General features: G+C 45.1%; 1 protein-coding gene across 1 annotated transcript; it reads left to right on the top strand.

Moving 5' to 3' along the window:
• Positions 1 to 1,322: 1,322 nt before the first annotated feature.
• On the top strand, positions 1,323 to 3,482 carry LOC136497041 (UPF0481 protein At3g47200-like). The gene has a single exon (XM_066492829.1). It carries the CDS (start codon positions 1,579 to 1,581, stop codon positions 3,217 to 3,219), a length of 1,641 nt encoding a protein of 546 aa, XP_066348926.1. The 5' UTR covers positions 1,323 to 1,578; the 3' UTR covers positions 3,220 to 3,482.
• The last annotated feature ends 9,819 nt before the right edge of the window (positions 3,483 to 13,301 follow it).

Below are 13,301 nucleotides of genomic sequence, written 5' to 3'. Positions count from 1 at the left end.
TAAGTTGTGTAATTAATTTTGTAATTAGTTTATATTTAATATTCTAGGTACATGTCTAAACATTCGGTCCGTAGAAACCAACCGCCCCCCTTATTATCCAGCCTTTCAGCCAGCCTGGTCGCGTTCGCGCGTCAGAGCATGCAGGACGCGGGCACCACTGGGGCACTGATGATGGGCCTCGCCAACGTTTGTGGCGGCAATCACAGTGTGTGGTCTCTCTTTCTGTCACGACGGGTGGGGGCGTGCACATTAGCAGCATACGAATCAGGATACGGTCGAGGCGCCGTTCTGATTACCACCATGTGCCAAGTCGTGGCGTGGTCGTGTGTGACGGCGTGCTGTTCGGATTATGGTTTCTCCAGCTGATAAGTCTGCTGAAATTGATTTGTTACGAGAGAAAAACACTATAGCACGTTCACCTTCGCCCCTTCGGCGGGTTGGGGTCTGGGAACTGGAAGGCGTCGTGCGCCCCCACTACCTCTGGACGGAAAAAAGTTAGATGGACCTAGGGTCTAAACTCCCTTGTGTGGGTCCATAGCTTGGATGAATGACGTGTGGTGCCGGCGAAAATCAGATGGCTGAGGGGAGGCCGCTCCTCCGCACTACTAGCCGTCTCCCGCACAGATGGCTCTCTCATCCGCAGTTCCCACTGCAAGTCAGCTTGGCCCCTTTCTTCTCCCCGAAGTAGGGCTCCTGCACCTAATCGGCCAGTCACGGTGGACGGCTTCGGCGCTCAGGCAGAGGCTCAGGCCACGGCAACAGCACCGGAGATCAGCTTAAGTAGAAGAGGGGGCCGGGGAAGAAACTCTGGCATCGGCGAAATGCTGGCATAGGCCGCGCCGTGCGCAGGTAGAAGCGGATGGAGAGGGCGCTCTTCCCCGGATACGGCGGGTACCGGCGGCGTGGACCTCGGGTACAGGCGACGGCGACATCTGAGGAGCGTCTCGATGGCCGATGGGAAGGACAGGCTGAGCCGATTTGTAGCCGAGCCGTCAGCCGATTTGGCTTCAGTCGAGACGTCGTGTACAGCTGCCGTTCGATGGAGTTTCCAACCACACGGCATCGATCGGCGAGGGGGATCGCCCACACAATTTTTTTTCGCTACGACAATCCACACGGGATTCATGGGTTACCAATTGTTGACTCGTTCACATTTAAATGAAAAGATTGTCAACTCGTTGTACTCATTAGGCCCCGTTCGCTTCGCTGAAAAAAAGTCAAAACACTGTTTCAGCTGATTTGTTGTGAGAGAAAAATAATGTTCTGACTAAAAAAATAAACTGAAAAAGAAGAATTACAATAGAAGCGAACAGGGCCTACCTACTTACAGCATGAAGACGAGAATGAGCTTGTTCGGGTATCGAGAATGAGGTTGTTTTAGCGCAGACAAGCAACAGGAGACAGATTTCCACACAGCCTAATTATTACCGGCACGGCAGCACATGGCTTGCACATCAGCAGTTGTTGAGCACGCCCCGCACATCATTTCTTGCCTTGCCTGCTCTCTCTGTCCCGGGCCCGGGGCCAGACTTGGCAGCCAGGAGACGCAACGCCACAGCCATCAGCCAGCCGCCATCGATGGTCGCCGTCTTCAACAAGGACGTCCTGAGCTGGTACCTCATCACGATCAAGCTCAGGGAGGCCGTCGACGCCAACCTCCAGAAGTCCCCGCCGCCGCGGGACCTGCCGCTGCGGCTCACGAACGGCGACGCGTCGTCGCCGCCGCCGCCGCCGCTCCAGCGCCAGTCGGAACAGGACCGGCCGGCCGCCACCAGGTCGCGGGCGCTGTCCCCGGCGCACAGCCCCAAGCCGCAAGACTCGGAATGGGTGATCGCCATCCGCGGGAAGCTGGCGCAGGCGCGCGCCGAGGAGGCGGCCTGCCCCTGGGCGCGCCTCTCCGTGTACCGCGTGCCCAAGTGCCTCCGCGACGGCGACGAGCGCGCCTACACGCCGCAGGTGGTGTCCATCGGCCCGCTCCACCACGGCCGGCGCCGCCTGCGGGAGATGGACCGCCACAAGTGGCGCGCGCTGCACCACGTGCTCAAGCGCACGGGCCACGACGTCACCGTCTACCTCGGCGCCGTGCGCGCGCTCGAGGACCAGGCGCGCTCCTGCTACGAGGGCCGCGCCGCCGGGATGGGGAGCAACGACCTCGCCGAGTGCCTCGTGCTGGACGGCACCTTCGTGCTGGAGCTCTTCCGCGGCGCGCTGGACAGCGGGAAGGGCTTCGTCGACGACCTCGGGTACTCGCGGCACGACCCCATCTTCGCCATGCGCGGGGCGATGCACGCCGTGCGCAACGACATGATCCTGCTCGAGAACCAGGTGCCCCTCTTCGTGCTCGACCTCCTGCTCGATATCCAGCTCGGCAACCCGGAGCAGACCGTCGCCAGCCTCGCCGTGCAGTTCTTCGACCCGCTCATGCCCACCGACGCGCCGCTGCTCCGTAAGGACCGGTCTAAGCTGGAGTCGTCCGTCGGCGCCGACGCCACGGCGGCGTTCGACCCGCTGTCGGGCCCGATGCTCCACTGCCTCGACGTGTTCCGACGAAGCCTCCTGCGTGCCGGCCTGCAGCCCACGCCGCCACCGGCCGTGCGGCTGTGGCCCAAGAAGTGGTCCGGGCTGCGGCGGGTGGCCGACAAGCGGCGGCAGCAGTTCGTGCACTGCGTGTCGGAGCTCCGGGAGGCAGGCATCAGGTGCCGGCGCCACAACACGGACCGGTTCTGGGACATCAAGTTCGACAACGGCGTGCTCCAGATCCCGCGGATCCTCATCCACGACGGCTCCAAGCTGCTGTTCCTCAACCTGATCGCGTTCGAGCAGTGCCACATGGACATCGCCACCCCGGGCGACAGCAACATCACCTCCTACGCCATCTTCATGGACAACCTCATCAACTCGGCCGAGGACGTCAAGTACCTGCACGACCGCGGCATCATAGAGCACTGGCTCGGCAGCGACGCCGAGGTGGCCGACCTCTTCAACCGCCTCTGTGAGGAGGTGGTGTTCGACATCAACGACAGCTACCTCTCCGGGCTGTCGGACAAGGTGAACAGGTACTACGACTACAAGTGGAGCACGTGGGTGGCGAGCCTGCAGCACAACTACTTCAGCAACCCATGGGCGATCGTCTCCGTCGTCGCTGCTGTGTTCCTGCTGCTGCTCACCATGGCGCAGACCTTCTACAGCGCCTATAGCTACTATCGTCCACCCCAATAATGATCGATGGGTATGTCCTACTTCTATCAATCGGAATTGCACGTAGTCAAAGTTTGATCTCTCCTGGACTGGCACTGTGCAATTCGGAATTCCTAGTTTGCTGATTGCGTGATTCGATCGAGGGATATAGTTGTAACCGATTTCTTCTTTTCGATTTTGGTTATTCTTTGTCAAGGGAAGATTTCTTCCATTTGAATTGTTATTGTACTTGCTCCGGTGGGAGATGGCACTTTGACCACATAATTAATTTAAGAAAAATGGTTTAATAGTACCCAAATTAGTTGGTTAGGTTTTCAATGGTGCAACCTGCCCATCCAGTTTAAGTCATCGACTCAGCACGGGTGACTCGGTTTCAAGTCCTCGACTTCGAACAGGGTAGAGAACACAGACACCGATTGACGAATAGATCCACCATCTATTTTAGCACATTTGAACAAAGCTAAGGCCCCGCTCGCTTCGCTGAAAAAACAAGCCGGAACACTGTTCCGGCTGATTTGTTTTGAGAGAAAAACACGGTTCCGGCTGAAAAAATAAGCTGAAAAGATGAATTATAAGAGAAACGAACATGACCTAAATATGCTACATTTTATATAGATTTAAATACTACCCCGTCATCCTAAGTAATGCACATCTCATACTTGGAGAAATCAATTAATTTCAAGATTGACTAAATATATATATATGTATATATATATATATATATATATATATATATATATATATATATATATATATATATATATATATATATATATATTAACATTCATGATATCAAATAAGTGAATTAATCACTCTTTATATTTCATATTAACTTAATTTAGATATATTAATATTGATATCATTTTCTATAAATCTAGCCAAACTTAAAATTAGTTGACTCAAAATAGGAGATCTGCTGAAAAATTCCGCCACCATCAGATACTATTAAAACATCATAACATCAACTAGAACTAACACATTATTATAGTTTCCATCCAGTTCCATTAATGGCCCGTTACTAGAGAACACAAACACTGTTTGATGAATAGATCCACTATCTATTTTAGAGCGCGTTTGAGACCGCTTAAAATCGGACCTACGGTCGTCACACCGCGAGAATCAAGAAAATCACGCCAAACACTCCACCGCAATCGATGATTCTTTCCACCACCAGAGACACACAGACCACGAGATTGAACTAGCACTCACATTTCTGTACCATAGGGTGAAGGTTGGGTACAGATAGCGCACCATGCGGTGGTTGGGACAGATCCCAAACACGCCCTTAGCACATTTGAACAAGCCAACACAACCCAAATATGCTAGGTTTACTACAGACTTAAACACTACCTCCCCCATCCTAAATAAATGCACGTGTCGTAGTTCGATAAATCAACCAATTTCAAATTTGACTAAATATGTATAAAAAGTATCAACATTCATGATATCAAATAAGCGTAATTAAATTAATCACATGATATGTTTTTTATAATGAACTTATTCAGATATAAAAATATTGATATTATCTTCTATAAGTCTAGTCGAACTTAAAATTAGTTGACTCCTCAAGATATAAGGTACACACTTATTTTGGGATAGAGAAAGAAAATAATAAAGGACAACTGGACAATTTCTAACACAGTAAAGGCTAAATTTCAGCACATAGTAGAGACTAATATATTCAACGCATGCAAGTCTAGCATCACATAAACAGAGGACAAATTTTCGCGTCAACAAGAGTAGCACAATAGAAGTTTGAAAACATAGTAAGGGCCTGTTTGGAATGCGTGGAATATTTTTGTTCCTTTATTCTTCCTATGAAATTGAACTAATTTATGTGAAATTCCTGTATGATTCCTGTGAAATTTCTGCTTAAACATTGCCCTAAAAGGTCTTTTTTTAGATCTAACTTGCACAACAAAGACCTAGTTTATGATTAGCATCCTGACCCTGGTTGCATGTCTAGTGGTGTTGTTCCGCTCCTTGTTGTCGGTACTATACTTATGGGAGAAGTAGGCAATGTCATCTGGAAGTGCAATCAAGCTCTAATTGTGGGTTTCGATGATAATGACCACACAATTAGAGAACTAATAAGATTTATCGAGATGACAAGCAGGGAATTTATATTCAAGGATGCTACACGAAATGGAGGAGCCCCCAATTGCAAATGTTGATGGCTTCAAACTCAAAGAAGGTTTAAATTCTTTTATATTTTGAATTTGAGTATAGGAAAATCCGTACTATGAAGGGGGACACAATGCTTAAGCTAATATGTGCTACCAAGTGCTCAAACATACACATGCATCCTCAGATTCACAGCCAAGACAGTCTACACTTCACTCTTACCCTTGCTGTCTAGAGTGGTGTGGTAGTGCCGCACTCGAAGAGAGGCACTGCCACAGTGTGGCACTACCGCGATTTAAGTGACCATTGGAGGCTGTGGGTATTTATATCCTTCCCCTTCCTCCCCAACGGCTCTCTGCCTCTTCTTCCTCACTCCAGCTCGTCCAAAACAGAAAGGAGCCTCTCTCTCCCTCCATTGTTGACCTTGAGCCTTCAAGCAAATTCATTGATTTTTCCATCAATTCTTGAGAGAAAAGGGTCCAAAACCTGATTAGAGAGCAGCTCCATTGATTCCTCAACTCAAAAGAGCAATTGGTTCATGTTTTGGTCGGCGGTTGTGTTTATTACCCTTGGAGCTTGGCTCCTAGCCGGCTAGAGCGTTGCCCGTAGAGCTTGTCAACTTGTGTGGCAGCCCTAGGAGGTTTGTAACCATCTCTTAAAGCTAGTAAACTCACCCATCATCTCAAGGGTTAAGTCTCTTGACTTGAGAACGAGGAAGGATTGGAAAGCCCTAAGCCTTAGTGGCTAACCTCAACAACGTGGATATAGGCAAGCCTTGGTGGCGAGCCGAACCACGGGATAAACCATTATATCTCTTGTGCTTGATTTACATTACTTGCATGTCATATTGTTGTTAAGGTAATTTCTAGGATTTCTAGTCGATCTATTTGTGTATGGTGTTCCTACAACTTCTAGCTCTTGATCTATGACTATCATACCTGCAGTAGGCTGAGAAATTTCTCTGATCTAAGTTTTCTTTCACTGATTTTGAACTGTGACTCAAAGTTGTTTATAGGTGCGGTAGTGCTGCTGTTCTGGTCCGGCAGTACCACAGTCCGGTAGTGCCGCCCTCCAGAGCGGCAGTGCTGCAGGGTGAATTTGATAAAAGTTTGAGTGTTTATTTTGACAGGCCTATTCACCCTCCCTCTAGGCTAACCAGAGATCCTACAAGTGGTATCAAAGCAGGTTACCACATATACGCTTCACCGCGTGAGGTATGGAGCCCGGAGGAGGAACTAGTGTCGTGAAGCTAGTTGATGTCAACACGGATAGCAACGAGCTGAGTGCATCGACAGCAAGCAACACCATACTACCACATCTTGAGGCTACCAATGCCGAAAGAGCTCTCAATGATAATGAGAGAAGAAGAAGGAAGGAGACAAGAAAGCTAAAAAGAAAAGCAAGAGAGAAGAAGAAGGAGGAGCAGCGATTAGAGGAGAAGAAGCAAATGAATGAAGAAAGAAGGCTCAAGAGAGAAGCAAGAAGAAAAAGGAGAGAAGCTAGGAAGAAGAAGAAGGAAGAAGAAGAGAAGGCAACAAGTGCATCATCAAGCATATCAAATAGTTCCGAAGATGGAGATGATGATGAGTCATACCAAGTGTCGGAGGAGAACAAGAAGGAGAAGGAAGGAAAGGGCAAGGCCAACAACAACAAATATGCCACCGTATCCTTTAACTACTCTTCTATTACTACAACTAACCATGATCAGAGGTCTTTCATCAATGTGTCCGCGGGCAAGTTACCTCATTTCAATGGGACTAACTTTGCCAAGTAGAAGCACTTGATGAGAGCCTATCTTATAGGTCTTCACCCCGGCATTTGAGAGATTATTTGCAATGTATTTGAGCCACCGGTTGATCCTAAGAACCCAACACTAGAAGAGATGAGAATCATTCACCTCAATGGTCAAGCCACATGTGTGTTGCTTAGTGCCTTGGATGGTGATGAGTACAATAGAGTGATTGGAGTTGATGTTGCCAAGCAAATATGGGACACTTTGCACCTAGCACATGAAGGGGTTGACAAAGTGAGAAAGGCAAGAATGGACTTGTTGATGTCAAAGCTCAACCAGTTTGTAATCTTGGATGGAGAGGGGCCACAAGAGATGTTTGATAGGTTGATGACAATGGTGGGTAAGATTAGAGGTTATGGTTGTGATGAGCTAGATGATCACAAAGTTGTCAAGATTATGTTGGAAGCTTATTCACCTAGAAATGAGACCGTTGTCACTCTAATTAGAGACAAGAAGAAGTTTGAGTACTTCACACCAAATGATGTACTTGGGAGGATCTTGACCTTTGACATGCATATAGAAGAAGCAAATGAGAGGAAGAAACTTGGAGAATTGCAAACAAAGCTAGAGGGCATCAAGATCAAAGATGTAGCTCTCAAGGCCAACAAATCAAGCAAGCAAGGCTCTACAAGCAAGTCCAAGATCAACCAACAAGCTTCAACTAGCAAGCCCAAAGCAAGCAAGCAAGTTCAAGAAAGAGTAGAGATCACGTCATCTTCAAGTGAAAGTGAAAATGATGATGATCAATATGAGAAGATTGATGATGTTGCTCTCTTTATGAGGAGGTTTCACAAGGGGCTAAAGAAGCAAGGCTACAAGGTAGTGAAGAGAAGCTTCCCAAAGAAAAAAAAGAGGACATGCTAAATTGTGGAAGCACCGATCACTTCATTGTCAAGTGTCCATATCAGATCAAGGACAACAAATACAAGAAGGACAAGAAAGAGGACAAGGCCGAACGTAGGAAGAAGAAAAACATAGGAGAGGCTCACATTGGGCATGAATGGGACTCAATTAAAGAGAGCACAAGTGAAGAGGATGAGAAGGTTGCGACTATTGCTATTCACAAGTCATCCCCTACTCCAAAGCTCTTCAACAACATGTTCGATGATGGCTACTACTCCCCTCACAGTTGTCTCATGGCAAAGCGTGAGAAGGTAAAATCCAAATCAAAGGCCAAATCTCCTCCACCTCCTCGTGATATCTCTAGTAGTGATATTAGTGATAGCTCTAGTGATGATGAATCTAGTGATAAAGAAATAAACATGATAACTAAAAATTTGGATGGAAAGACTAAATTATTCATCACTAAGCTAATGAAGGATTTAGAGAGTGTCCAAGCCAAGCTAGAATCTAGAGAAGAGACTCTTATTCAACAAGAGGATCTCTACATTGCTAGCAAAGAAACTCTTGCATTAGAGAGAAGTGAGGTGGAATCCTTGCGTGAGGCCTTGGCCAAAGAGCAAGAGGACCATGCTATCACAAAGAAAGCAAATAAAGCTCTCCAAAAAAAGTATTCTGACTTAGATGAAAAGCACAAAGAACTTGAGATGCAATATAGCATTCTTTGGGATAGCAACTCATATCTCACTAAGGCAAAGAAAACCTCTACTCCCTCTACTAGTCAAGGTTGTAGAAAATATTTTAATCTTGACTTGAATGCTTATTCCACTAACCTTGCAAACATGGAAGCTATGAGAAAGAAGATTGCTAGGCTCAACGAAGTCATTGGAAAAGGGTGGATAAATGTGACCCAATCCAATGACAAGAAGGTTGATGAATCAAAAGGGTCACAATTCATGCAAGGAAGGCATCCATCAATCAAGTATGGGCTCGGTCACACAAAAGGAGCCAAGACAAATGGAAGAAGGATAGTGAATGGCTATGAGTGTGTGCAGTTTGAGAAGAAGGGCAAAATTGGTACAGATCAGCCTACACAGACCGTGGTAGTGTAGCGTCCCAATGCGGTAGTGCCGCACATCGGTAGTGCCACAGTGAAGGGCAGTAGTGCTATGCCCCGCAAAAATAGGAAGGCTACCAATTTTGTTCTTGATCAAACTAAGCCCAAGAAGGTGTACCAAGAGAAACAGGTTTTCCATAAGCCTAAGGAATTAGTGTAAGCCACCAAGAATAAGTATGCCTACCAACTGAAGACTCATGCACCTTGATAAAATTTGACATCATGCTTTGTTTTAAGGAACAATAGCAGTGGGAAAGTAGCAGAAAAATATGTTGGAAAGAAAACCAACATATATAGGAATACTTCTATTTGGGTTCCTAAGATTTTTGTGACTAAAATGCTAGGCCCCAAGTCAAATTGGGAACCTAAATCTAGCAACTAAACTTGTTTTGTAGGCATACTCCTCCGGTGGATCAAGTTGGGTGCTTTATAGTGGATGTACAAATCATATGACCAGAGAAAGGAGTATGTTCTCATCATATTCCCCGATGACGCACTCAAATGAAAATATTGTCTTTGCAGACAATTCAAAGGGGGATGTGATTGGTCTCAGTAAAGTTGCTATAACCCTTGAGCATTCAATTACAAATGTATTACATGTTGATTCATTGAGTTATAATTTGTTGTCCGTTTCTCAATTGTGTGAGATGGGCTACAATTGTCTCTTTTTGGATAATGGTGTGGAAGTCTTTAGAAGGGAGGATTCAATTAAAGAACAAGATTTACTTAGTTGATTTCAACAAAAGTAAAACTAAGCTTAAGACTTGTTTAGTGGCAAAATCTAGTATGGGTTGGCTTTGGCATCGCCGACTAGCCCATGTTGGGATGAGAAACTTGGCCAAACTTCTAAAAGATGAACACATCCTTGGACTAACAAATGTTCACTTTGAGAAAGATAGGATTTGTAGCGCTTGTCAGGCCAGAAAGCAAGGTGAAGCACCTCACCCACCAAAGAGCATCATGACGACCAAGCAACTATTGAAGCTAATACATATAGATCTCTTTGGACTGGTCGCTTACCTAAGTATCAGAGGTAACAAATATGATCTTGTTATTGTTGATGACTGTTCCTTGCTTCACTTAGGTATTTTTCTTGCATGACAAGTGCCAAGTTCAAGAGAAGGTGAAGATATTTGTTAGAAGATCTCAAAAGGAGTTCGGTGTTCCCATCAAGAAAGTGAGAAGCAACAATGGGGCTAAATTCAAGAATACTCTAGTTGAGGAGTTTCTTGATGAAGAGGGCATCAAGCATGAGTTTTCAACTCTATACACCCCTCAACAAAATGGTGTAGTAGAGAGGAAGAACCATACACTCATTGACATGGTAAGAACAATGCTAGATGAGTACAAGACGTCGGGCACCTTTTGGTGTGACGCCATCAACACCGCTTGCCATGCCATCAACCACCTCTACCTACACAAGAAGTTGAAGAAAACTTCATATGAGCTTCTAACCGGTAACAAGCCTAAGGTGTCCTACTTTAGAGTGTTTGGGTGCAAGTGTTTCATACTTAACAAGAAACCCAAAATCTCTAAGTTTGCACCTAAAGTTGATGAAGGTTTTCTTCTTAGTTATGGATCAAATGAGCATGCCTACTGTGTCTTCAACAAAACATCGGGGAGAGTTGAGATTGCGGTAGACGTGACATTTGATGAATCTAATGGCTCTCAAGTGGATCAAGTTGATTCAAGTGTTGTAGAAAAGGAGGATCCACCTTGTGAAGCAATCAAGCAATTGGCTATTGGTGATATTAGACCACAAGAAGAAGTCACTAAAGTGGAGGTTCCTCAATAACTTTGAAAGAAACCAAGTGTGGACTTTGGTGGAATGACCCAATACCAATGTCATTGGCATCAAGAGAGTCTTCTACAACAAGCAAGATGAGAATGGAGTGGTGACAAGGAACAAGGCAAGGTTGGTTGCTCAAGGTTTCACTCAAGTAGAGGGCTTGGACTTTGAAGAAACATATGCACCGATGGCAAGGCTTGAAGCAATCTGAATGCTTCTATCCTATGCCGCCCATCATGACTTCAAGCTATATCAAATGGATGTGAAGAGTATATTTCTCAATGGCTCTATTCAAGAACTTGTCTATGTTGAGCAACCACCGGGCAGTGAAGATCATAAGTTTCCCAACCATGTCTACAAACTCCAAAAGGCGCTTTATGGGCTTAAGCAAGCACCAAGAGCATGGTATGAATGCCTTAAGGATTTTTTTGCTTAAACAAGGCTTTGAAATAGACAAAGCCGATCCTACCCTTTTTACTCACAAAGTTGGCAAAGATATATTTATGTGCCAAATATATGTCGATGACATAATATTTGGTAGTACTAATTATTCTTTTTGTGAGGAATTTAGTAGGATCATGACCAAGAGATTTGAGATGTCCATGATGGGTGAATTGAGGTTCTTCCTTGAATTTCAAATCAAGCAAGTGAAGGATGGAACTTTCATTAGCCAAACAAAGTACACCCATGATATGCTCAAGAGGTTTGACATGGTGAATGCCAAGCCTATCAAAACTCTCATGCCAACCAATGGACATCTAGATCTCAATGATGAAGGGAAAGCCGTGGATACTAAGGTATATCGCTCCATGATCGTCTCTCTACTTTATTTGTGCGCATCTAGGCCCGATATTATGCTTAGTGTGTGCATGTGTGCTAGATTTCAAGCTAACCCGAAAGAGTACCACTTAGTGGCCATTAAGAGAATCTTGAGATATTTAGTACACACTCCTAATCTTGGCTTGTGGTATCCTAAGGGCTCTAAGTTTGGTCTACTTGGGTATTCGAATTCTGATTACGTCGGTTGCAAAGTAGATCAAAAAAGCACCTCAGAGACATGTCAATTCCTTGGATGGTCCCTAGTGTCTTGGAGTTCTAAGAAGCAAAATTGTGTAGCCCTTTCCACTGTCGAGGCTGAGTATATTGCAGCCGGTGCATGTTGTGGTTAACTACTTTGGATGAGGCACACCCTTCAAGATCACTTCACTAAAATCCCACTCTTGTGTAACAATGAAAGTGCCATAAAGTTAGCCAACAATCTTGTAAGCCACTCAAGAACTAAGCACATAGACATCCGATATCATTTCTTGAGAGACCATGAAGCCAAAGGAGATATCGAAATTCGTCATGTGGGCACCGAAAAGCAACTAGCTGATATCTTCACTAAGCCTCTTGATGAGTCAAGGTTTTGTACTTTGCGTAGTGAGCTAAATATACTTAATTCTCATAGTGTGGTTTGAACTATAGCACACTTTGATTGATGAACTAGCATGGATAGGAGAAATGAATTGCAAAAGTTCAAATATTGTGCTTAAAATGTTTATCATAAGAAACAAGTGCATTATGATTATTGATTGTATTGATTATTTGTTGATGATCATAGTGTGCTTGAGATATGTGTCCATATCCTATATATATAGAGGTATTTAGTTAGTAGCTAAATTTGCTGTACTGGGTAGTGCGGCTGTGCCGCGCTTTGAATTTCAAATGGAAATTCAGCCCATATCAGCTATTACTGTGGGGGCCCATATTACCTTTTATTTCTATTAGCCCCCAAGGTAACTCTCTCACTTATCCCGATAGCAGCCCTAGCTCAGAGCCAATTGATCTCTTTCCTCCTCAATCCGCGTGATCAAGGTGAAACCCTAACCTAATCCTGATTTATGCCATGGAGTTCTATATTTGTTGGAAGATAGTTTCTAGTGAATGCATGATTAGGGTAGAAACTAGTTTGATGGATGAATTGAATCAAAACAACGATTCGTTGGTTGAGCCTCATCTATACTCGTGGTAGTGCCACATGTTGGGTGCTGTAGTGCCGCACTCAACAGATTAAACTTGTAAATGCAGATGTTGTTCCATCGATGACTCTCTATTTTGGTTGGATTTGTGCACCAGATTTGTTTCTATCTTAAACATGTAGCCACTTTACGTACAATGTAGACAACTCTATGTATTTATTTAGGTCTACTCATTCTGAGATTGTCTAGTGGTTTAGGAGAATGTTTGAGAAATAGTCTGAATAGTTAAGAAAAATTGAATCATGGGAGAGGTGAAACACTAGGTGCGGCAGTGCCACACTCTCTGACCTGATTAGTTCATAGTGCTTTCCTAACTTGAGATTTGAATCATCTCATCTATCCAGAGTGTTTTACAAGTGTTCTTTTATACCCCTTATGTACAGTTTCTTATTTGGACCTATTTTTGTTTACATAGATGTC

This window comes from Miscanthus floridulus, chromosome 12, assembly GCF_019320115.1.
Source record: "Miscanthus floridulus cultivar M001 chromosome 12, ASM1932011v1, whole genome shotgun sequence".
Lineage (NCBI taxonomy): Eukaryota > Viridiplantae > Streptophyta > Magnoliopsida > Poales > Poaceae > Miscanthus > Miscanthus floridulus.
This window is presented reverse-complemented; position numbering and strand designations above follow the sequence as displayed.